At 47.4% G+C, this 26,715-nt stretch overlaps 1 protein-coding gene across 1 annotated transcript in view; it reads right to left on the bottom strand.

Annotated features, from left to right (window-relative positions):
* LOC144145584 (carotenoid-cleaving dioxygenase, mitochondrial-like) overlaps nucleotides 1–26,141 on the bottom strand; it is a 169,092-nt gene extending 142,951 nt beyond the window's left edge. Inside the window, exon 1 of the mRNA XM_077677235.1 lies at nucleotides 25,859–26,141. Within this exon, the coding sequence (XP_077533361.1) occupies nucleotides 25,859–25,919 (61 nt within the window). The 5' untranslated portion in view covers nucleotides 25,920–26,141. The remainder of the gene's footprint in view (nucleotides 1–25,858) is intronic.
* Nucleotides 26,142–26,715: the final 574 nt, after the last annotated feature.

Raw genomic sequence — 26,715 nt, 5'->3', positions numbered from 1 at the left:
TTCACGGAAACGACCGTGTCCTCATCGCTTCATGAAGGAGATGAGAGGAGTGTCTAACTGAAAGCGTATTTCAATGCGAGAACGTTACGTGGCTTTCTGTGCGGAAGTCTCGTTAGCACAAGAAATACGGTGCGCAAATTCCTCCCATTGGCTGCCACGCGTTCCATAGCGGGTGCCACAGAAACAAAACACAAAGAAAAAGAACGCGCGCTGCTAGGACATGCGTGCGCATGCGCAGAAACAAGAAGAAAAGCGGGGAGGGGCGAGGGCGCTTTTCCGATGTGTTGATCAGTTCACCACCGACGCAGTACGAGACCATCGCAACGCTGCGAAGTGCCGTTTATTCACCATCACGCAGCTCTGAGCTGAGCTATAACCGAAAAGTTAGCTATAAGACGAAAGTTCGTACTCGTGCACGCTTTGCGTATGGTGGCATCCCGATGCACGGTGGTCACGCCACTGATGCGGCGGGTATGCTCTAGCCATGCAGTTCCGGTTGTCACAGATTCGTGTTGAACCGAATCCACTTCACCCACCTTCTCCTCACACCCTCCTCTTCACCCACTATACGTCTCCTCCCGCAGTCCATCCTAATACTCCTCCACTCCCAGGCGTCCTGCACAAGGGCGCCTGGGATTCCCTGTCCTTATCCACCGATGTGGGACACTACTCTCCACTACAAACAAGAAATAAAGCTTCACTACAAGAACATCAGAGAAACTCTTCGTACACTTCCTGTTCCAGACAAATCTCTAACAACCACGCAACTACGCATTCTTCGACGCATACAGTTAAATACCATCCTTACACCTGCTCGTTCCTTCCTCTACCATACCCGGCACTCACCAGCATGTCCAAATTGTCCCGAACTATACGCTAATTTAGAACACTGCATTTTCTACTGCCCCACTGCAATTCAATCCCCACATTTTCCCCACCATCCTCCTTCAACGTGGCGGACTTGGCTAGCCTCGGACCAGCCCACGGACCAGTTGGCGTTGGTGAACCTGGCTCGGGACATTCTCGACGCTTAATGTTGCGTTCGAATAAAGTTTTTTTTCCTCCTCCTCCTCCCTCAAGTCCCTCACCCTTTTCCCTCGACCCCTCGCCACTCGGCCCTCCTGGACCCTTTAGCTCTGCTGTTACCTTTGTGAGCTCATTTTTAGTGTTTTTATTTTCAATCTTTATATTTCTCGTTCTTGTTGTTGAATGATCCACTGGGCATGCTGCATTAGATAAATGTTTGAGATTTCGTTAGTGATTTTTTTTCTTTCCTAGTTAACAGTGTGTGCGGTCGTATTGGGTAGACATTCCGTTTCGTTACTTCCTCCAATTTCTTCTTTATTTATTTTTTATTTTTAAAAGTTTTATACCATCAATACCAGCCGAATTTGACTGTTACAGCCACATTCAGCAACTTTTCCTCCTTTTTTCTTGTTCATCGCTCATAGTGCAGTATTATACATTCACACTATCATAACGATTTAATGCTTTAAATATCGCGGTTTTACGGAGATACAAGCAGACACAAATATATTCCTGCTGGTGCACCCGTCGAAGAATAATTACGCATCATCACTGCAATTGGATGGCCTTGATTACACCGCTTTACAAAGCAAAGACAGACATCGCGTACAAGAGAAGACCCTTACGCGGTGCGGCAGCCTCTTCTGCTCACCCCATCCTCTTTCCTCTTTTGCGTGTTCCCGCGCAAAAGGTACGCACACGATCAAAAAGGGGATGGGAAATCTATCAGCAGTTTCTTCCACTCGAGTGCGTGTTCCCAGGGTGCGTCCCCGAGGAGTTTAATTTTGCTGTCGCTACCGCCTCTTCGAAAGGTGTAGTGTCGAAAAAAAACCAACACTGAAAAAGCGGGAGACACATATCGACCCATTTGCGACGCGGGCGAGCTCCCACCCGCTCTTGCGGCATTGTGAAACGTGTTCCATCCCATGTTTTCAGTGTTCTCTCCAAGAGATATCGTGCGTCTACTCCGCAGCCTCTCACCCATTCTTTCTGTTTGTTACGCATACTTTTTTAGCCCTACTCCCTTTATTTTCTCGCTATTCGTTCTTTTTTTCTATTGATTACATCTACAAACCGAATTTCGGCTGATTCAACACAAAGGCGAAGCGAAGCGGCGCCCCGGAATTTGATTTCTGGCGGTTCCGCATTTTTCTCTTTCCGTGGGGATTATCGCGCAAATTTTTTATCCGCTCTCTTTAATCTGTACTTTTTTTGCCTTCACGTTGAAACGATTCGACCTGGGTTCCACTGCGTAGCTGCACACTCTGTTATTCCTGACATTCCAGCTCTTGCATCAGACGCACCGACAGAGGCGGTCACTCCAGCACGGAGTGCTTTCTCCGCACTGATGAAACTTGACTAGGGCGATTTTTCCCGAGGTGGCGAAGGAGCTTTTAAGCACACTATCGCCCCGTAAAATCAATGCTAACAACACATCTGCCGCGTATAAAACGTGCCCTTTCCCTTGCTTGACGTTGATGTCATTGTTGTCCGAGAATGTTCTGTGCGTGGCGAACTATCAATATCTGTTATCTGCCGTACACAACACTTTGAAAAATGCTGGCGTCGCCTTTCCGCGCGATTTGTCACCGACGCTTTAGTGAAACGAAGCGTGGCGTGTGGAGCCGTGTTTTTTTAATCTCGTTACAGCGCGCAGCTTTTTTTTCCTCCTGGATGTCAAAGCCCGCTCATCTAGTATTTTTAGAAAAACAGATTTTAAGAAACCGCTCTTCTAAACAAGGGCGGTTTAGCAAAGCAAAATGAGATTTTATGGAAATTTTTCTTTTCCCGGAATAACGCACTTTTTATGCACACATTTTTAGCGAACATTGTAACAAAAGTGGTGTCATTAGTAAATCACATGCAATGGTGCTAAAAAGAATTTTTTAACTAACATGTAGAGGCGTTTATTGCGTAGTCGAGATGTTTCGTCACAAAATTGCTCAATTCCTGGGGAAACACCTCAGCGTGCTTCTAGTGCACATGAAGTGCGCACATTACTACAACCCCCGCGCCCTCTTGTCCACACCCCTTCCCGCACCTCCTAAGCAAATGGGCCCAGCGGAGTGCGGTTTAAAGCATGGTCACATTCAAAGGATATGGCAACTACACTGTTGCACAGGGCGTCTCACCTGTCGTAACAGTTTCTCTCGACCTTTATAAATGTGTTCCCTTCCCCAAATCATTTCGATAGTAGTAGAGAACAGTCATATAAAGCAGGCATGGATAGCAGTTATAGTATTAAAATACTGGCTGGTTTTTGTAATAGCGCAAGCAGCGAGTAGCGAAATCACTTTACCATCGGGTTTTCAAGCAAGCGATCAAACATAACAGGTTGTTGTACAGGGGAGTCTGCAGGACGGGCGTTATAAAACTGACTTTGCTATGTCGGCGTCATTCAGGTAAAGTTTGGCGTTACCTGTTCTGAATTCCCGTGATAAACTTTCGCAGTGAGGGGACCTTTGATTTCTTTTCTTTTCTTCAAATATAAGCAGGTCGCGCGCCACACGATCGAGCGGTAAACGCTAGTCGATGACTACCTGTGACAGGCAGGGCAAGGTCAGGCCGTGATTAAACACGGAGGCAAAAATATTAGCACGCGCGCGCCTCTTACGACCGAAAGCGTTTGGTTCTTGGCAGTAATATGATGACGTCACACCGGGGTATGATGACGTCAAAATAATAAAAGGTATTATGGTGGCGTCAAAGTATTATCTCAGACTAAATAATCGACGAGCCAGAATGACATGACGCTACAAACGGCAAACATTACGGTGACGCCCGACAAGACGAACGCACATACCTTCCCGTAATTACGACGTTAGCGTCCGGTCCTGTTTCCTTGAGCACGTAATCTCGTCGAGTAGCTCGCGTTCAGGCCCCTTCACACCGGATGAAAGAAACAAGTGGGCAGTAGATTGTATGAAATTTACTATTCGTCCCACTGAAAAAACGCCCTAAAGACGGAGCTAGCCACAATGCGTCACTATAGTAAGGTGCACGACAGACTTTTGGTGTTTACTGTATTACGAGGATAAGAAAAACACTGGTGTAGAGCGACGAAGCTTGCCAGTGACGTGAGTGGCGAGAAAGTTTTCCGATGCGACTGACAGGGAGGTGACTAAAGAGCTCTCATCTATGAGGTGGTGGCGGAAACGTATTTTAGATGCGAAGCATCTCATGCTTAGGGCTGTGCCCTCCCTTCCTCGTTGTCCGCCATCCGCACTGTACTGCGCATGCGCGTCTCTTCAGCGCCGTCAGCGTTTGGGCTGACGTCAGTGCAGTCCACTATAAAAAGAAATAGTTAGGCGGCGCTCGGTTTCGATAGTTGGCCGCAACGGTAGGTACGTGGCGCTCTTCCCACTGCGCTACAAACCGAGACGGCAGCATGTGCTACGAACGCACCCTATGTCCTTCACTCATTCAAACTACGTCAAGAAGCTACTGATACAATGAAGGCACGCTAAACTGAACGTCAACGGAAACGATGAACTGAAAACTAATTGGAACTTCAGTCGACCCCATGGCTGCTTCGCATACTACTCAGGGTTCCCCTGCGGGAAGATGGTGTAATTTTTTTTTTTCGTTTCTGCGCTCGACGCCTCCTGCGAAAAGTCGACGAATCAATAAGCCGCGGCGACGGGAAGACGAAGCAGGCACTTCGGGTGCTGTCGAAAAATATTTTGGGCGCCTTTTTTCATATTTTTCTGCCTACAAGACGGATCGGGGGGGACACCTCTTAGATAATGCACCGCACCAGGAGCTCTGAAGCACTGTGTCAATGGTTTACTTTGTTATTTAATCAACGTAAACATAAAGTTTTTCTCGCAGTCAATTGTGCTTCGAAGAAAATAAAAGGAGGATGAGTAGGCAAACCCCAGGCATTATCATTTAGGGGGCATTGATCGAACTCGGAGTTGGCGCAGTCAGACGATCGAAGATTTATCCGCCTCCGTTATAGATGTAGTTTTCTAAGGGGATCCTCGTATTTACGATCTTGGCCTTGGGATGCAAGGGCGGTCAATCGACAACTCGCGCAAAGCACCACCAAAAGTATTTCTATCTTTCTTCTTCTTCGTTCAGCTCCTGGTGGGAAGCACGATATCATCGGCCTCGCAGGATGTCACCTTAGATCTCAGTTTTTTAAAGAAAATAAACCGTGTTTTTCACTAGCTTACTTTGTAACCAGGATTTCACTTAAAAGTGCCTTAAATACAAAATAAAACATTGCTCAACTTTAAAGAACTGTCCTTCGGTACTTTACTCAGTTCCATTCCAGCTACGAGAGACGCTTTTTTTTAACCCAAAAAACGAAGAAGTACAGTTTAACCTCGTTATAACAAAAACTGACATAGCGAATTATCGGCTATAGCGAACTGAATACGAGCTTTGGTTGTTCACGCTTCATTTCAATTACACTTTTTCTTTTATAACGAAAGTGGAACTGTCAGAGCCGCGCGCAATATCGGATATAACGAAAAAATATCTGACCAGTAGGGTGAGAAGTTACTTGGAAAAACTCCCGGCAACCGAAACTTCAGAAGTAGACAGGCCCCTCTGTTCGTGGACACTGCGAAAAACTTCGTCCTGCTCAGTGCTCTGATAGCCACCAGACTAAGATCACATCCTTCGTTGAAAAAATAAAAAAACGTAGGCCTGTTTTGCCATATGAACCTTGTTCGGTTGTGATTGTCCGTTTCATGTTCTAATTCATGGAGCCTGAAATGCCACAAGGAGGAGGATAAGGGTTATGTTGTTTAGAGTAGGTTCGAAAATCCAAATAATGCGTTTTTGTATCAACGATTTTTGCGGGAGCCAGATTACCGATTGGTTTGAACGAATTTTTAGCTATAGTGCTACAACGAAGACCGGATATAACGAACTAAATTACTACCCCGATACTAATTCGTTGTAACGAGGTTCGCCTGTACTGCAAAATTTTCAAATTTCGCGCTACAGTGACGTGATACGGGCAGGAGAGACATCTTAAGGGTTAGAACTAAAGACATAATAACCAGTGTGCTAATTACACGTTGGAATTAATGTGATACCATCAAACGGATAAAATGGTCCCGTACAATCGCCCCGGAATGTTTCTTGGCGATGGTTCCGGACGACTGCCCCCAATCGAACAAACAAGACTCAGTGACGTAGAAAAGTTGGCGGCAGGCGGCTAGAGATTCGCCACTGCTTCGCAAGTTTTTTAAATGCAGAGCATTTCTTAGCCTCGCCTGTTCCTGCGTCGGACGGTGTCAACAGTTCGGCGTCCGCAGCAGGTGCGCCTCTCCTTCCCTCCTCTCTCTCAACAGCAGCTGGCGCGTGCATGCGTCGTAGTCAGCCCGTTCGCTCCGTCGCGGTCTCGGCGTAACAGGTGCGTGATAGCAGCGCGGTGGGGCGTGGAAGGGCGCGCGCTGCTTGCGCATGCGCGCTCTCCCCCCCGTACTGCTCTCCCTCTACTGCGCGCGCTGCAAATATACTAGAGGCTAGCGGTCGCTCGTGTTTCAGTCACTGCGTTGCTCCTTCCTTCCTTGGTTGACGCTCGTGCCCACGTTTACTCGTGTCTGCTACTCCAGCATCACGGAAGAAGCGATGGAAGCAACACTGCCTTCAATCAGTACTGAGGCCCCAATGCTCTGCATTTACTCGTGCTCCCCTCGCGGGAAGGCGCGGGAATTTTCTTTAATATCGCCTTTAGTTGTTCGACGTTTGCGATAAAATTGGTGTCATTGCTATCGGGATAAAGCAGCATTTGTAATACCCCAATTTGTATTTCGTCCGCACGTCATCTGTAATATACATGACGACCATTTTTACGAGCCCCCTGTCGACTTGCTTCTTCTGCTTTGGTCACACACCATCAAGCCTCGGATAACGTGTACGGTGGTGACCTACAATGCGTAAAGAGACTAATATCAGAGTCCTTCAATGCTTTTCTGGTCACGAAACTTCTCCGTAACGCTATGGGAGAGTTTCATATGGGGACCAAAGCTCCCGCGCGGTGGCGCTACGAGTCCGATGAAGGCGGCTTGGACGGCGGCGGCCGCATTTGCAGTGCGTTGGAGCGCGAGCTTGGTGGTGTTTGTTGTATGATGTAGCTTTCTACACTCATCACGAAGGGCAAACTATGTGAACTATCATGCCTCTGACGTGCTGTGTACCTGGTTGCCGCTCTGGCTATCGGAGTACAACGGAAAAGGCTTCGCTTTTCTGCCTCCCAAGCGACCGCGAACAACGCGACAGGTGGAAGCGAGCCATTCCATGACAGGAGACGGAAGCTTTCAGCTTCGAGTCGAAGGCCGTTCGTGTGTGCGAGAAACATTTCGACCCTACGGACATTATTCGAGCCGATGAGTTCTAAATAAGTGGGCAATCTGTGCTTCTGGAGCGCGAGAAGCCCGAGCTCCGCGTCGATGCTGTACCCCGGATATTTGAAAACCTGCCGGCGTATTTTACGAAGCCCAAGCCACGGTCACGCTCACAGCGAGAAAATCTGTCTGCAAAATGTTGTCGCGTTTAGGCGCTGAACAACAATGGGACTGCAGCTACTGTGATTTCGGTTGTCCAATCAGATATTTTGAATTTGGAAAGCGGAGCATGGCCATCTTTGCCTGCATATATATAAATATTTAATTTTACCGCCGCGCTTGCCCGTGCGCTAAGGCGTTGTGCTGATAAGCCCAAGGACGCGGGTTCCCAGCCGCTTTTCTGATGGAGGCGAAAAGAGAAAACGCTTGTGTGTTGGAGATTTCGGCGCAAGTTTAAGATACCAGAGTGGTTAAAATACATCCGGAGCGCTACACTACGGCGCGCTCCCCATTGCCGGTGTAGCGTCGGCCCGTTAAACCTCATAATCAATCAATCAATGTTTTTTAACTTCCCGTTTGGGTGGGAGGGGTGTGATAGGCACTGAGCGGGCGAGTTTTTACCTGTTGACACCCTCTGCCTATGAGGACAGCCGAGAAAGTCGCTCAAGGCTGTAGCATTTACTCCTACCCTGGCCCCTCCGCGCGCCCATTACGCTGCTTCTATTTTGTGAGCGTTTTTTTCCTGCTGTCCACGCTCACTTTCGGAATCTCGAATATTTTTTTACATTATTAGCGCGCTATAAAATAGCGCAAACACAGCGCTAACCAAACATGCTGTATGTTTGCACACCTATTTGCTCAGCGCAGCATGTCACCCAGGGCTGCATACACATTTAATTCTGGCGCTAGTTAACTCAAATTATGCAGGCGGCTGCAAAGGCTAGTCAAAAATTGAAAACGTCAGATGTCCGCCTTCTCAAAGCGAGAAAGTAGCGGTGCCTGCCGCAACGAACGAACACTGCAACATACTATACGGCTCAGTAACACCCGTGGTCTTGCCTCAATTTCACAGCTGAGCTACGCGACAATAACTGACTCAAAAACATGCACACTTCGCTCGCGTTTTTACAGGTGGAAATGAAGAGCAAATGAAAGTAGGCGCGTTGCCGACGGAGAAACAGCCGGCCCGCAAGCGTCGTCGCCCGCCGGCGAAGCCTTCACGTTAACAGGGGCGATCCTAGCGGCAGCTTTTGTCCCTGAATGAAACTTCGGCCGGAGTTTCGTGACCAGAAAAGCATTGAAGGACTCTGCTAATATGCTAAGGCCTAGCGGTCACCAAGTGTACTCAACGATGTTACGTGCAGGACTGAAGAAAAAAATGGAGCTAGGAGAAAAGGCGGGTGGCGGTTATGTTACATTTACATATCCTGAAATCTTATCCTAACAAAAATAAGCTAGAACTCTAAACACTCTGTAAAATATAGCAATTTCGTCATTTTCGCAAACCTTCCTTCTTCTGCTGTCATCACTGTCAACTTGGTCATCTTTTAATAAATATTAACTAATGTACTGGTCTCAATAGTGGGGCACATAATGGGGACCTCTTGCTACCGACGGCGAAAGTAGAGATTTTCTTAAAAAGAAACGAGGGGTGGGGGAGAGGAGGGGGGCGTGTCATATCCATAGCCGCTTATACGGGACACACGCAGAAGGAAGTGGGACAGAAAAAAAATATTCAAGTTGCATCAAGCAATCATGCCTTTGACGTCATTAGTAAGTTACTTGTCTTGTAGGTACCAGTGAGTGACTATTCAAATATTCAAACAGAGGCGACTATAGCATTAGCAAAACTCAAGATCACGGGGGTTCTTACTGTCCGCGAACTGACTCAGTAGAAAGAAAACAGAAACTCGTCGCGGAATGAAATGTTCCTATCGATGACCCAGAGGTTGTAAAAATAATTAATTTTCGGGGGAAATATTCTGACTAGACAAATATAGCATAAAGGAGAGCCTTCTGAACCTATGGAGGGATCGATTGAGAAATATGTCTGTGGTTGGGTGCCTATCTGTGCGTGCCTGCACATGCATATACGAGTTTTCAATACCAATTTTATTTTCCCGCTCATCCTCATCAATATCATTCATCACTCGTTTGGAGTAGGACGTCCTGAAATTAGTGGGGCTGGCCTCTTCAGCACGGCGCTTCCCTAGCCGGGCCTTTTGTACTCCAAGCAGACGTGTGCTTGTGAGAGGCGGGAGACGGCTTTGCTCGAGCGATGCCCGCGGCGGAAATGTGATTAGTCGTCCGGTTTCGCTGACGGCCAGCCACTCGATCTGACTACGGGCGTCACGGCTAGCTGGAAACGACTTTGAGCACGTCCGTCGTCCGATCCCGGAAGAGTTTTTGAGTGGAGAGGACACTGAAGCCGGAATATAATTGCGCTGTGCGGGCTCTTTCGTTGTACCGAAGAAAGATAACAGGTAGAACTGGAGTCCGTAAAAAAAGTAATACGAATTGTGTCACACATCACGGCGTGATGAAATCTCAAAGGGATCAGTGAACTGAAACTTTTGGAGGCGTTCAATAGTGTCGCGCGATCTGCCAATGCAATTGTGGTTACAGGATTGTGTTAATTGGGCTTCTGGTGGGGTTGATGTTGACGGATTACGTAAGCACTGACCTACAGAGGGCTTTACTGAAGGAGACGTACATACACGAATACATACATACATACATACACACATACATGCTTGCATGTTTACATACATGCTTCCATGTTTGTATACATGCTTGCATGTTTGCATACATACATACATACATGCATACATACATACATACATACATACATACATACATACATACATACATACATCATTCATTCTTTCATTCATTCATTCATGCATGCATACATACATACATACATACATACATACATACATACATACATACATACATACATACATACATACATACATACATACATACATACATACATGCATAATACATGCGTGCACATATATAGTGTAGTAAAATGGTGACCCGGACCAAAAGAAAGTTAAAAACTGAAAACAACAAACAAGAAACGTTTTGTGCAAAATAGTGCACTCGCTTACTTCAGTCCAAAGCCAAGAGTCTTCGTGCGCTATGTAGGCGACTGTTTCTGCGTAATTCGGCTCAGCGCTTTGTCTTCGTTCACTGCACACCTCAACAGTCAGGCAAACGCCATCGAATTCGCAGTAGAGACGGAGGTCGACAACAGACTTCCATTTTTGGACGTCCTTGTCGGCAGAGACAGTGGAGTGCTTTCGCTTAACGTGTACCTAAAAGACACGCACACTGGCTGCTACCTTAAACTTTCGATCCGTTTACCCTGATGCCCACAAAAGGTCTGTTGCTGCCTCGCTGTTCAACCGTGCGTACCGCGTTTGTTCCAAAGCAGAAGACCATTTCACCGACCTCGACAGGGTGCGAAACGATTTTTCGGCAAATGGCTATCCCACGGCGTTCTTAAATGGAGTGGAACGCCGCCAGTACCGTCCGACCGGCTGATACCCGACCAAAAAAGCGTGCTGCCATACCCTACGTCCATGTTGCAAGCGAAACCTTGTCTCGCGTTCAGCGCGGTTACGACGTTGAGGTGGCACACGTGTGCCTGTGTGTAAGCTGAGACACGCACTCGTGGACGGTAAGGACAGGCTTTCCAGATAATCGGTTCCTGTCGTGGTCTACAAGATTTCCTGCGCAGATTGCGACTACGCATACATCGGGGAATCTGGCAACTTTAAACAGAGATTGAGGCGGCATCGGTACGATGTGGGAAAAAAACTAATAACTTGGAATGCTCTCGCCGAGCACGTGGATGCAACGTGGCATTGATTGAGATAATTCAAGAATCAATCGGCCAAGAAAGGAACTTGAAGTCACGGCTTTATCTCGAGTCTTTAGAGATACAAAGGACACGTGACACTTTTACTCGGAATGAAGGATCCCTCTCCCGTCGTACCTGCGTTGCTTACGTCACGTGCTGAAGACAACATAAGCGCCCATGAACTTTCCATCCCCCCATTGAGAACAAGGCTTTCGTAGCGAAGCCGAAACGTCTCTTGGTTGTTTGTCGAGTGGGCGTTGAAGGCGGGTTGAAGGTTGGGTTGGAGGGCTGGAGACTGAGTGGTAGCTTTATCGGGTGTCTTTCTTTTTCGCGCTCCCTCCCTTCTTCCATGGCGGGAATCCGCTTCGCGCTGTGGTTTTATTTTATATTTCTTTCCCTCTGGTCAAGTGAACGCCCCGCCGCGCACCCCGCCAGGATTGCCACGTTCGCTACCCAGAATCGGCAGCAGTGGGGGTCACCCGGAAAGTTGTTCTTCTTAACTGAAGGTGCGTGCAAGGCTGTTCGTCTTAAGCGGACTTCTTTTACATTGGGTCAATGGAAAACCAAACAAACGTTCCCACGCTGTTCGGCATAAGCGACAATTCGTCTTAACCGAGTTCATCTTAACGAGAGTTCCCTGTATATATATACATGCACACATACGTATGTAGAAATAGGGAATGCTCTTCACGTGCAACGTGTGACACTTGGCTTTCTTGTGTGTGCGGATGTGAGCAACAGGATTTAAGAATGTCGCGCTATGAGAATTGCCGGAGCATAAAAGTGAATAATTACCCATTCAATACATCACATTGACTTGTTACAAATCACGCTAAGGGTTTCTTGAGTTCATGCGACTCATTATTAATATGATAATATTTCGCACATACGAATATGCAAACATATCTATCGACAAGAGTCAACACAAACAAATAAAAGCCGCCGTCGAAATTCTAAAAAATATCCTAGGGTTGGTGCAGCAGGGATAACCTACAGCTCCCCTGCTTTAAGACGAGTCAACATCAAAATTCCCGAACTTTCCCATGTACGAGGCTGGCGCCGGCCAAGGTTGGCAAAAAAACATTTGCAGTTTGACTACAGCTTAGTAGCACCTCGCCCACTTGGGAGTCGTCGTCAATGGCCCCACACAAAAGGACTATATAACCATAATTACACTTTTATGTATTGCATTTGCGAGGGGAGTAGCACCCAATAATTTCACCAGACCCCAGCGTTATAGGTCGGTAAGATCAGATTGATGGTGTTTTTTTTTTCTTTATGCCTGCGCCAAGCCTCAAGTCTCCTGCACCCGTCACAGCAGCATTTTACGGCGACTCTTCAGCAGAATTAGCAGTCCGGTAGCACATTTGGGGTATTAACGGACAACAATGTCATGATATAGATGGGCTAGGCTTATGTTTGCAACCGGCATTGCAGTTAAAGGTGAACTAATCGGATAGATTCTTTTTTCGCAGCCATAATGCACACCTTAGTAGCATCGCTTTTGTTCGTGACCCACTTCTATCGGCTGAACGAAAGATGGAGGACCGAGTGCGCTCGCTGCGTCCCAATGCGCGAAACTGACCTAATGACACAGACGCGCGTGCTACGAAGCAATGACAAGAGTGCGGGAAACAATTTGCCAGCCCGCGTATGCGGGCACTCACGTTGCGAGAGACAGGTGGACGCCGAAGGAAGAGGCTGTTCCCAATCGCTTTTCTCGAGGATATGACGAAAGCCAGGTCAAGGTAATGACGAAACGCCTTCTACATGAGAGAAAAGCCACCACCACGCCTACTCTATCCTGCTTTCGCGTACAGCGTGATATAGCATCGTACTGCAGTGACATCTTTCTTCAGACTCACTGGACAATTGAGAACAGCCCGAAGCGTTTCGTTCACCCGTCGGCAAAGACGTACTGGGGTTGCCTTCGCTCTAGTTAAGAGGTGTTCGCTGAGGAAACGCGTGCCTCACGTCAATCGCGGTACCGTTACCTCTCTGGCCACGCTTCGCCATTTCGTCAGACTACCTCGTCTATTCAAAAAAAAAAAAAAAAACACAGCGCGGTAATAACACAGGCCGCCTGTTACTAGGTGGCGAACAGGGCGTTGCGACGGAGTTACGAAAGGCTCGTTTGATTGACAGCAACGACGCCGAATATCAGGTTATGGAGGCGCCCCAGAGAGACGTTACAGCGGTGTTTGTAATGCTAGCGCCTTCCGAGTAGATCGCCCAGCTGTCATGGTATTGCATAAACCGGGGGCTAACTTGTGACTAAGCTCAATCTGTGGTTGTCCCCACGTATTGACACATTTCTCGCTAAATGTAGCTGCCCTAGGAAGGTCAAGGCAGGAGTCAGCGTGTTCCAGTAATTGCGTATTTTGTGCTGTGCTCAATTGAAGTGAAACTTTTTATATCCTGGAGTTCCGGAAACATCTTGCGTCCGCCAACAAATCTGGGGCGGTAAAAATTTCTTGCGGTGAAATCAATTTTATCACGAACTCTCAGAAGAAAATGGCTGTAGCACTCGTTTGACAAAGCTCTCGCCAAAAAACAATAATTATATGACAGTAGGCCGCTCCATCCTTACTTTGAGTTGTATTTACTTGCCATAAGGCGTGAGTTCCAAGTGAAATTGTAGAAGTTATAGAATTTCTGACTGCTGTCAGTACATCGGCGTCTACGGGAGGAGCATGGGTACGTTACAGAAAGCGGTTGTAACTCGTTTTATCCAAACCATCCCAACACAAATTTCATGACAACTGGCCGCTAAGACGACTCCACAATTACTCCGAGTTTCATTAGGTTATCATAATTAGCTCCCAATCAATGAGCTCCTACCTTTATCTACTATTCTGTGGCCCTCCCGTGTATTATACTAAAAATTTTCGCTGGCCGTGCACCTTCACAGAACCGAATCGTTCATGATTTTTTTTTATTCCCGCACGGTATTCGCCCCCACCCACAGCTCCCCTCCAGTTCGCGTACAGGTAACGTGGAGTTACCTGTGGCATGATCTTACGCATAAATGAGCCACGTGCAGGATATGAAGCACAGCCGCCCCATGAAAATTCAACAAATTCATGTCAGGCACAACCACGTGCCCAAGGCTGCTTTATCTTGGCCCAAAATGATTATTGACCAATACTTTTTGTGCCACCTCTTGATGAAAATGCTGGAGAGGAAGTGGAAGGGAGGGGGGGGGGGGATGGCGAGCTTTTCACGGAGAAAACCGGAGCTTAGTTTTGTCACATGCATTCAGAACCCTTTAGACGGTCTTACACCTCTGCTTTAATGGCTACGATGTGTAAAAGGCGCATTGCAGGCAGTGCAGCGGAAAAACATCGGCCGCAAATTTATACCGACATAAAACCAAAGCAGACATTTTATTTTCTCCCATGATAATAAAAGAGTTTATCATCATCCTTTTATTTTTAGGTCAACACCCCTTAGTATTTAAAGTCTACTTAGAAAAGACAACAACCGTGAGGCAAACAATTTGTGGAAACCACAAAAGACATTTTGTTCGCCAGTACTATTTAATATGTTCCAGATGCGTAAATAAGAGTTCCTTCCTGACAAATTTCCCGGTATCCTACTTTCAACCGTACGGACGCTGCCTCTCTAGTTATATAACGTAAAATAAACCCAATTTTGTTTTATGCGTCGTCTTGTAGTATAGTAGTAGGCGCTCAACAACAACATTCAATTAATGGTAATGGTGGCAGTTAATAGCTTTGCAACGCTTCACCAGATTAATGTTATACGGCACAAAGCCTGTAGAATCCAAATCAACGGCCGAAAGACTTCAATTAAAATACTTCTTTGCAATTGGTGCATCTGTATCTTGTCCCCGTCAACATTTTTCACACCCGCCGCGGAGGCTCAGTGGCTAAGGCGTTGTGCTGCTTCGCCCAAAGAGACGAGTTCAATCCCCGCCGCGGTTGATGCTTTCCTGATGGAGGTGAAAAGCGAGAACACCCGTGTGTCGATACTGAGGCGCACTTTAAAGATTCCCGGTCATGTCAAAATTTATACGGAGCCCTCCACTACGGTGCGCCTCATAGCCCCCGCGTAGCTTCGCCGCGTCAAACCGCATAATCCGAATGTGTACAGGTTTTTGCACGCCCGTGGGTGGACGAGATTGCAAATGTTTTGATATATTTACACCTAACAACCACTACTCTTACTGAAGCATGATAATCAACGCTGACTCATATCTCAACATCCGTCACGACGTGCGTTAACGAGAATATAGTGTGCTCCACAAAGACATTGAAAGGCTGACAGCCCAAGATGCATGCCTCGTTTTGTTACATTTGCAAAGTTGGTGTGAGCTTGGATGATGTCTGCATGGGACTGCGCGATACTGTGCCCGGTTAGCGGGTAAAGCGATCTTTCGCTGAATGCTCACGTAAATGCGAACGTCATCCGCAGATATACCGTATTTTCGCGCGTATAGCCCTCGCCTGCATATAACCCGCACCCTCACATTCCGTCGACGAATAAAAAAAAATACATCCCCGCGTATTGTCCGCATATTTTATACATAAAAGGATGAACCAAAGCTACGAATTCGAGGAACATTAAACATTTGTTTATGCAAAATAACTTACCTAGCAGACTACGTAACTACATGATTGGTCGCATACATTTTGTCAGTTGGTATATTGTTGATCGGCGAGCGTAAAACAAGCACTGTCAATGGAATAACACTGGCTTTGTCGCTGTTACTGCTGTAGGGGCGTCACGGCCCAACACGCTTTGCGGTGAAGCTGCACCAAAGGAAATACGTGACATATAATTCGTACCTCTACTTCACCCCTGAAATTGTCGCATTTCTGGTGCGGTTTATACACGTGAAAATACGGTATATCGCATTTAGGCGGCTTTGAAGGCACACTGTTCCAAAACTTACTTTACTTACACCTTATTTCAACCAACACTTCTCATGAACTGCCTGTACGTTTAGACCAGCAGAACAGGAGGAGATTAGCGCTCGTCCCGTCTCCTTTTGTTGTTGTTTCAATCCTGACTCCGCCCCTTGCCTTTGGCTGTTTTAATAACGAATCATGATCATACCTGACATGTTCTTATGTGCTTACGTGGCCTGTAGCAAATTGTAAGAAGTTTCTTTTTCGGTAAGTGGCGACATCTTCCGCGTTCTTTCTCTTGCTTTTCTACTCCAACAGTAAGAGGGTACGAGCACAAACACCGTCATGTGCTGGATGACTGAGGGTTATATTTAAGCTTTTGGTTACATGAGGGAAAAACAACAACAGGGTAGCGTCAGTCGACCCGCGAGTGACAAACGATGTGTGTGTTTATCAGAAGTATTATAAGACGTACCCCGTTCCCCTTGTGACACTGAAATCAGGCAGAAATATTCAACCGCAATTTGTTTCCCAGAACGTTATAGTTGGTTCGTAGCTCTCGCCGATAAGTTCGAATGAGTAAAGATCCTTGGCGCACACGAGCGCTCAGGTGAAACGAATGGCCCCACCGGCGTTCTTTAGCAAGGCAAACTCGCTGCCGTTCCCTCGACCCTCTGCAGATGCGGCCCCATGGCAACTTCCTCTTCCTAACTGATTGCCCTTCGTTGAGATTGGACAGGCGGGTTCCAGCGGGGCGAATCGGGAAACGGCAATGACTGAGCCACGCCTAACGGTGATAAACAGCAGCCGATTTAAGGAGCCCCGCAGATTAACTACACCTAACTGCTCTATAACCTTGACTGATTGTAGGGTTTAACGCGCCGATGCAACGCAGGCGATGAGGCGCGGCGTAGTGTAGGGCTCCGAATTAATTTTGACCACCTGGGGATCTTTAACGGGCGCCGAAATCTCGTACACACGGGCGTTTTTGCTTTTCGCCTCCATCAGAAAAGCGGCCACTGCGACCAGGAATCGAAACCGCGTCCTCGTGCTCAGCAGCACAACGCCTTAGCCACTGAGCCACAGCGGCGGGTAGCTCTATAACCTCCAGCGGTTAATTGAATTGCCCATAGCATCCCTGAGCGCAGGCGTAGTGCGAAGCAAAAGCTGTGACGCGAAACCGCCTGACATTGAATTTTTTTCTCGTTGTAGGTGTCTTACACGGCTAAGCTATATAGACGCGGGCAATGAGAAGCGCGGGAGTGATAGGTTTCGGAATAGTTTTGACACCCCTCAGGACCTTTAACGTCGACCAAACTCTCGAGACGTCGGAGTTTTCGTTTTTAGCCTCAATTAGATAAACGGCCGCCACGACCGGGATTCGAACCCGCGTCCTTGGGCTCAGCAGCGCAACGCCTTAGCCCCTGAGCCACGGCGGCGGGTCCTTCTGGATTATCTCTTGCTAAATAGTTTCACAGGACGCGGGTTCGATATCAGCCTCGGCGGCTGTTTATGTGATGGAGGTGCACAATAAAGGTTCTCAGGTGGCCGAAATGATTCCGAAGCCCTCCGCTACGGCGAGCCTCAAGCACAGGTGAGGCTCCGGCGCGGAATACCACGCCACAAGAATTGTTTTATTCTTTCGCGACGCGCGACGATTACGTCATCTGCTTGTCCTCCATAACGTTGGGTGACGCCACATTTCCGCGACTGTGCAGGAACGTTATGCAAAAGAAAAGGGATTCACGTGGAAAGAAAAAAGAGTAGGAAAAAAAATCTAAAGAGAACCGAATAACTGTCAAACAGGGAAGCAGCCTCTACTGCGCGAAAAGCAACTTCGCTCTGTACTTACAAATATACGCGGCTCCGCGCTTTGAGATATGATGTCCTGACGCTGTCCGCGTGGTCGCATCTGCGTATCTGATACGAGGCGGCGGAAGTACCACGTTTCGTAACATCCGAGTCGAGCGTGTAGGAAGCTCGACTAACTCATCGAGTATGCGCGGAAAGTTCCAAACTCGGAAACAAAGCAAATTCGCATTAAAGAATGACGTGTATTGCGACTTGGCCGAAAGGAAGGAAACAGGCGGCGCCGGAAGGAAGTAAGGAAGCACGCGAGAGCCGCCGGAGGAAGCGGGGGCGAAGCGGTGACCAATCTTTCCTCGTCGCCGACTTCCCTATAGGAAGCCTGCAGCATGAACAAGGGCCGCGCTTACGCCAGCCGCTTTTCGCGTGTAATAGTGGCGGCGCGGGCTTTTGTGAAGCGTTCGTGGGTATTCTATAGTTGGATGTTGCGTTGTGCGCGTATATAAGCGTTGCGCGGCTTTAAAAATAACCCAGTTGATCGCGCGCCCCGAGACGTGCGCGCTCGTATTCTTAATTTTTCTTTTTTGTGGGGGGACGTTTTTACAAAGCGCACCACGCTGAATGCGAGTCTGATGGTCTGGAACGCGCTTGCGCGTCACTGTCAACCACACTGTTCATTTCTCTGAGAAGAAACCTGGCGTCAACCGTCGCTGAACTTGCCTCGCTAAAGGCAAAATTAAAACTGACTCCATAGACTGATGGGGTGGCAACAAAGTGCAGGATCGAAGAATGCGTTGTAAGAAAAATCCGTCGTAGCAAAACAAACAAAAAAAAAAGGCTTGAAGCGGGAGAGAGACATGTCCTGATGTGGGATTAAACAGACTAAACAGAGACATAATCCAATTTGGAATTGAAGATCGCGCCATGAGCTACAGGCCGCGGTAAAGCGGAGGGCTAGTGATGCTGGTCTAACTCCAAGGGTGCATGAAATCGCGCTGAAGCAATATTCGTAGTGTTCAGTTGTCTTTTATTCGTATAAACAGCGGACCAGGCGGAAGATCGAAACACGACCTGCATTCTTTGGTCGTTCTATGGGCTACGCTGTTGAACGCAGTCATGAAAATCCAGCCGGTGCCGACAGAGAAAACATATATCAAGAGTATCGTAGGAAGATAACCTGCAGATAATCTAGCAGAAAAGAGAAAAGAACAGAAAAAAGTTATATAGCGGAACAAATGAAATATTTGGCACGTCAGTAAGAGCGAAGACGCCGGTATTATGTTTGAGACGGCAGTGGTGATACTCATCTGCCGGATAAGTGAGGTAGGACGGTAAACCACGGGCTGCGCCTCTCAGCGCAAAAAGGCAGGAATAAAGGTAATCCGAAGGAGCGAAGCCAGGAATAAGCCAACAAAGTACGGCCGGGCGATTTTCGCTGGCTCCGAGAAATGGAACAGGTGAGAGAGCGCCACAAGCCCTCCGGAAACCGCCTCCTCCATCCGCGCTTAACAATGGATGTGCGGGGACAGATGGCGATAGAAGGCGAGAGCGGAAGGAGTGTTAAGGAGGAGAAATAGCGGGTGGCCTTCTTATCGCCGTCATTCTTGAGCAACCAATATCCGAGCCCGGTGTCGGCTTCTCTTTCATTCGGCTGTAATACGGGAGGTAATACCTCGCGGATGTCGGCGAAAATACCGGCGAGTGATGGGTTCTATGCTTCTCCTCCTCGGGAACTCCATACGCTTTCAACGGCTCGCACCTTCCTTCCGTTTGTGCTTCTTCGCTTTTAAGCACGTTCATTCTTTTTACTAAGCGACGGAAGAAAATAAAGAGAGAGAGGAACGAAATTGCGGACGGCACTTGCGGTGTAGGAACGAAAAAGAGACGTGAGGTAAGCCCCGTGTCTGAAGGAGCGTTGAACAAGATGACAACGAATGATGCAACCGCGGATTCTGGCGGCGGTGCGACCGCTCCCCCCTCATCGAGGTCCGTTTCAATACAGCTGACACGCAATCCTGCAACGAGGTCCTTTACCTGCGGTCGCTGGAACGTGGCTAACGCACACCTGCTACCGAGCACAAGGTGGTGTGGCGCAAGGCTTTCTTCTGGGCCCTCTCTTCTTTTTCCTCGTAGTTGTAACAAAGCAGACGCGTCACCTTCCATTCCTCTGCCTCTTCTTCTCCGTCCGTAATGGTAAATTTTTTTAATCACTTTCCCACCTCAAAAGAAGTTACTCACCCTGTGGTGAGTGCTGTCTTGCCTTTCCATGTGTCGCTTTGTGTATCTTCGTCTTGGAAAATGTGAGCGAAAATGTTCGGTGATGTAGGCTTTAAAAACGACATCTTGGAGTTTGCTTTTGACCCGTCGCGGTGGCTCAGTGGCTAAGGCGTTGTGCTGCTGAGCGCGAGGATGCGGGTTCGATTCCCGGCCGCGGCGGCCGCTTTTCTGATGGAGGCGAAAAGTGAAAACTCCCGTGTGAACGATTTTTCGGCGCAGGTTAAAGATCCCCAGGCGGATAAAATTAACCCGGAGCCCTCCACTACGGCGCGTCTCGTCGCCTGCGTTGCGTCGGCGCGGTAAACCCTACACTACAATCAATGAATTTTACTTTTGAACAGAAAACTGACGAACCTCGAAATTTCAACGAAAACTATTGTTTAGACATTCTAGGCATTCACATTCCGTCTTGGTGCTGTTGTTTACTGACTGAAAAAAAAGGAAAATTTAGAGAGTGCAACAGAAAGATTTGATAGAGCATACCCGGTTCTTGATCAAAACAGTTACATTACCACCTTTTATGCATGCCATCATTTTCTCTTTGAGTGAAGGCAGTAAAATAACAGATTTGACCTGCAAACATGAATTGTTTTACAATGCAATGCGTTAGGTAACTGCAGTGCTTTTACTTGGTGAATTTAAGCATGGCATGATACGCATTTTTCAATTGTTGGAAACGCACCTCCCTTCTTTTCAATATTCTTTTGATTTTATTGGTGTACTCTTCTTGTGATTATCTGCGTCTTACCTATTGGGCTACGTTAATTCAGGCTTGCATGCCTTACGTAAACGTCAACGCAGGGAAAGCCACCGCCTTCCGCCTCTCTCCGAGATTATCAAACCGCGTTTACCAATACCTGCTACGAAAGAGCCACACGCGGCTTCGCCAGGAAATAGCGGGACTCCGGCGACTTCCGAGACACATGTCTGTTCGGCGAGAATCCGCGTTGGCGTAAAAATTGCGCGACGATTACGTAAGGCGACTAGGCTGTCAGAGGCCGCCCTACATTTTCGTGCCCTGAGCCGGAACAACCGCATCCACGGAAAAAGAAAATCATCAGGAAAAGGACACAACAAAAATAAAGCCCTGAAACGACGACATTCCACTCCGGCTTCCCTCTAGACAGGGTCGCAGACTCTGTGAGCTTTCATGTGTCTACTGAGGACGGTGAAGTTTGTTTCCTTCTGAGGCTTGAAGACCCGCACATGAGCTCTCCGCCGAGCGTCTCCGCTTGGTTTCCATTTTCGTCTACGTTTCGTTTTTCTTCGACCGTCGCCGTTTTTGTCCGGTTCTGGCAGAAAGCACTGCGAGAAGCAGGACGACGACGCGACGGCGCTGTGGAGGCTGCATACACAGTATAGATAGTGATCGCAGAGAAAGCGTCGAGGAATGCCAAGGCGCAACAAAGAAAAAAAAAAAAAAAAAGGGAGACAAATGAGCACTGGCGCCTGCGAATTTCAGCGGCGATACCGTCTCACCGATTTTTTTTGTGCGTTTGTTTTTTGGTACACTGATTACCGTAGACAGCCGAAACACTTCGTTTCGGAGGCGTATACAGGAGCGGGTCGACGATGGGGCGATTAGTTTAGCTTATCGCCCTTTCCTTGTACCGTCGACGCGCCTAACGTCTCCCGTTTCTCACGGCCGGTAGACGCAAAAATAGCGGGACATTAACAGGCGAGAAAAGACTGCCGCCTATCTTAGATTCCTCTTCCTCTTCCTTGGACGTTCATTCAAAAGAGGCGCGCGGATCATGCACTTCCTTCAATATCCGTCCCCGTTGATGCCGCTTACCACGCGATTAGGAAGGGGTCTTCACCGTAACATGCGTACGGGCAAGCAAATGTCGCGTAAGATCAGCCGTCGAATAAAAGAATCCGATTGGAACTTGGAACTTTCCAACTCGGCATACATCGAAGAAATACGCCTCTTCACGCACCTCGCAAGAGACTAGGGTTTACGCTTGTGCACCGTCAGTGGGCGATGTTACGTTCTACGCGTAAGTGCACTCGAAAATCGTGTGATCCTCGCCTGCGCTTTATCCGTACGGGTCCTTATAAACAGGAAACCGCACGCGATGTACGGATACACTTTCTATCCGCCGTGCCCGGTGGCTTACTATTCTGAGCGCTTTATGTATACGGCTACCAGCCCACCCACGGCTTTCGGCGTGCACGTGCATTCTGATGCTTCCGGCCCTAAATAAAGCCGTTGCGTCGAGGCACTACCATGAATCCCACGACTCTGCAGTTAGTCTGTGTTGCGCTCGCGAAGAGAACAACACAATGATAAGGAAAGAACGAGCGGTGTCGAAAAACTCGCCTCCAAGGCGGAATGGTACCACAGGCTCAACGACCCGCGAACGATTGCGCCACAGTGCGGAGTCTTTTCTTGGGCTTACGGGGATAGCGGTGCCGGCTTGGACCATTTATATTCTCTCTCTTTCCGCGTCGGTAAAGTAAGGTTTTACGATCAGCAGGATTCTTTGGAACTTCTAGTCATCATTTCTTGTCGCTCTCTGGAGACATCATTTACTCGGCAACATTAGCTGTAGCACGCATATAAAGCCGTTTTTTTTTCTGTATTCTTCACTCATCAATGAAGTTACTTCGATACCACGCCAGCAGATCGTAGTGCATGCAATAGCGGTCGTTCCGTGCACATTCGTTGCTGGTGACTGAATGTTGGGTGTTCTAAATTTTCTGCTTGGTTGTTTACTGCGGATTCTGGAGCACGTAAGCAAGAGAAAGAAAAACCTGAGCACGACGTTTCTCTACTTTGCCAAGCAGACAAAAAATCCGCGGGAGCTTTTGCTGGAAGTGATTTACAGCATACCACCTTTTTGCTCAAGTCGACCATGACTTCTCGAGTAACAAGACACACGGGCCCCCTTGGATGAAACTTAAACGGTCCTAAAACTGACTCACGACATTGAATACGTGTGATGGGTAATGGTAGTCTTTAAAGAAATAACGCAATAATTATCATGTAGCTGTCCTTTTTTTAACTTACCAGGTTGCAAGTTGAACACACCCTACACCCAACGTACACCTGATGTATGATTTTTTCTTGGCAGATGGGCATTTTACGAACTCTTGTTGGAAGCTTTGATGAATCTCATCAAATACGCGTGAGAACGCACTAGCGTGTACTGAATCACAAATAGGTAGGGCGAGTTAGGGCAAAATATCGTACCTAGAATTATTCTCGAATCAACTGAAGAGGCATCGTTTGGTTGCATTTGTGCAAGCGCAGACGCAATGTGAGAAAAATTGCTGCATAAACAATTCCACTTGCTTACTTTAATTCACGCAAGCATCGGTTTCATACTCCCAAAGCAGAACTTTATAGCCATTAACTGTATGTTGCCCCAAACTGCCTACGTTTATTCCAGCCAACAATGTATACAGCTGCATCGAGATTTCCGCATAACATAGGTAACTATTATTATGTAACTTTTAGAAAGCATTAATTTTATATTTGATTTCTTCACAGAAATTAATTGCGATGGAAGACGCGTAGACAAGCTGTGAAAAGGATGTTCCTGACTACGTACGCTCACTGGTAATGTGTGACGACTTGAAGTACTCGTGAGGAGCAATGGAGACGTGTTCTTTTTTTACTAAAGCATTCTACACAAGTATGGCCGCGGAAATTGTTTTCTTGCATACGTAGTGCAAGGTTTATAGGAGGGCGGAGACACGAGAAATTGTTTTCTTCTTCCAGAAGAACGTCTTTCTATGCGCTATTTCTTCCCTTCTTACAACTTTCGACTTTTCGCGATAACAAATAACGATGGTTTAAAATGTGCGAGAACAATATTGCGGACATTCTGTTAAGCTGGACTTCAGCAAATCAAAGAGCACTAAGGCTGACAGTTTGGATGTGCTGAGACATATCTAGCGAGGGAATAACGTAGAGAGAGAGTATAGAATAAATGGTCTACAAAAGGATTCATTGTTTGTAAACCTGTTTTATATGTCCCGTCTTTTTGTCTGTTCCGTCTTATGAGACCAAAGAACTAACTCAAAGAGACGACTGCTTGACGTAAGCGCCCCAACTTACTCTACAATATTTCTGAGAGCAGTACAGGCCTGAGCCACAATTCGATATCTTGGGCTCCTTTTCAACGAACTGCAATAATTTATAGTATCAGGACTTAATAAAGAGAAAACAGCTAACACACATTGACGCAACGCATGAATACGTCCATTAACAAACAGCGCCATCGATTGCTGTCCTTTTAAGCCAGATTTCTCTTTCGCTTGATTAACAAACAATCGCTATGAAATGGGCTGTGATACCCACGGACGCAGAATATTTCTTTCTCTATGCTTTAGCCGCAATGCAAAGAAATATGCCTAGGCTAAAGGAATGTTCCTTACCAGGGGTGACAAAACTATGAAGCGGGGTAGCAATTCCGTATATTCGTTATCAAGGAACTCATCAGAATGATGCGTTACAAAAAGACTTTCCCAAACAGCAAAATTTGGGCTCAAAACCTATAGGATGTGGTGGTAAAATCCTGTACTCTATACACAGATCCTTAATCCATATCTCCCCGTGCATCTTGCATAATTAAAACCTGAACGCGAAAACCGTTTTAAATGAAGGTTTAGGTTTTGGAGTCTAAAGAAAATGGGCACTCCCAATTATTATTTTTGCTCAATTTCTGAAAAAAGTCACGCGGAACATTATGACGCTTTGTCAACCAGTATAAAAACTTTGATTCCAAAGCTGTATGCACGCAGCTATTTCTCAGTCTTCTTCAGAATCAAAGGGTCAGTTGCTTCTGCGCATTCGAAAACTGTCGTGAAGTGCAGTGCTCGTGAGCCCCAGTCTTGTTTATTCGTAAAATGCGTCAACAGTTAGCAATTTTTAATGTTGTTGCTGGGTATTCAAAAGAAACAGCCTCACAACGAGGTGGCCGAGCGTTATTGTGATTCTACACTGATATTTATGTGAACCACGCAAAATTTCACGGCAGTACGAAACATGTTTACGGTAAACACTCGTTATAACGAAATCACCTAATTCCGGTTCTCGATTTATTCCATATTTTTAGCGATCGCAACTTCACTGCAAAGGGAGTAAGTCATCACCGTTTTTAACGAATCACCGCTTACACCGAAGCCATTCTCCTGTCCCGATTACTTCGTTATTCCAAGCACTTATTGTATCGGCCGACGGTTACATCAAACAACGTGCTCCTGCTACTGCGTGCCAGATGTCTTCAAAGGCACAACAACGAAGCCCAGCTATTTTACTCGTCAGCCATGACATAGTACAGATACAGCGTGCATAAAAATTCCGCATTACGGCATGATACCACTTTTCCTTTAAAGCAAGTTGCAAATGAGACTGCTCAACGCCCGCGTATATTGTGACCTTTCTTTTGTTTCGTCCCTTTTTTTCACATTTCCAATGGTACGGTGTTTACGAAGCGCGCGAACGGAATCGGAAGAAAAAAAAGTTTTTGGCGCCGCGCGAAAATCACGTGTACGAACGAAACAAGCGCTGTCCGAGCGACGACGACGCGAAGGTTTCAAACCTAACTCGTGTCCGCGCATCCCCATATCTTGGAAACTGTGTTATTAAGAGGAATAACAACCGAGGTAGAAAGTCGATCAAACTCAACGCTGCTGCACACGCGCTGATATCACGCGGAAATAGGTAGTGCGCCCGCAGCGTCGCTCACCCGAGACACACGTGGAGACGGGCTCGGTGACTTCCTGGCGGTTTTCGATGAGTCGCTCCATGTCGTCCGCGTTAATCCACTGCCGCTGCCGGTCCCCGAAATGACGCGTGCTCGATGGTGGTGGCTTCGCCGTCGACGCCGCGTCGTCGCCCCGTGCGTCCTCTGGCCGAGCGCGCCGGGCCGGTCGGTCACTCTCCCGCCACTACCGCGCGCGGTGCCGTTATGCGCGCTGAACCGCCGGCCGCCGAAGCTCAATCCCCACACCCACCGCTGCTCGACGCTCCTTTCGGTCGTGGCCACCCCCCGAGCTGGCGGCGCTGCCGGGCGCCGGCTTTCTCTGCTGCCGCAGCGCTACCACGCTGCCGCTAGATGGCGCCGCCCCCGCCACTCTTCTTGCTCCTGCCATCACGCGCGAAACACCACTTATAAGCACTCGTACGTTAAAGAGAAAAAGTAAAGGGTTGGGAGCAAAAACTGGCCACTCCTGACGTTGTGCTCCCATAAAGAAGTGCTTGCTTTGCGGAGAGGGAAGTTAACCTTCAAAGGAAAGACCTCGTAAGCGGAAGGGTTTTCTTTTGCTTGTTTTTGTCAAATGAAATTCTTCCCGATGTAGCGTATATGGAGAGGTTTGAAAATTATCAAGACGATGATATTGTGAATTTCTTTGCTGTGTGTGAAATCTGTAAAAACGTCGGACTGACTGACTGACTGACTGACTGACTGACTGACTGACTGACTGACTGTATGTATGTATGTATGTATGTATGTATGTATGTATGTATGTATGTATGTATGTATGTATGTATGTATGTACGTATGTATGTATGTATGCATGCATGTATGCATGTGTATGTATG

Source organism: Haemaphysalis longicornis, unplaced genomic scaffold, assembly GCF_048455015.1.
Source record: "Haemaphysalis longicornis isolate Haplotype H1 unplaced genomic scaffold, Haemaphysalis longicornis Haplotype H1 scaffold_7, whole genome shotgun sequence".
Classification (NCBI taxonomy): Eukaryota; Metazoa; Arthropoda; class Arachnida; order Ixodida; family Ixodidae; genus Haemaphysalis; species Haemaphysalis longicornis.
The sequence above is the reverse complement of the archived record's forward strand: the minus strand, read 5'-3'. Positions and strand labels throughout refer to the sequence as shown.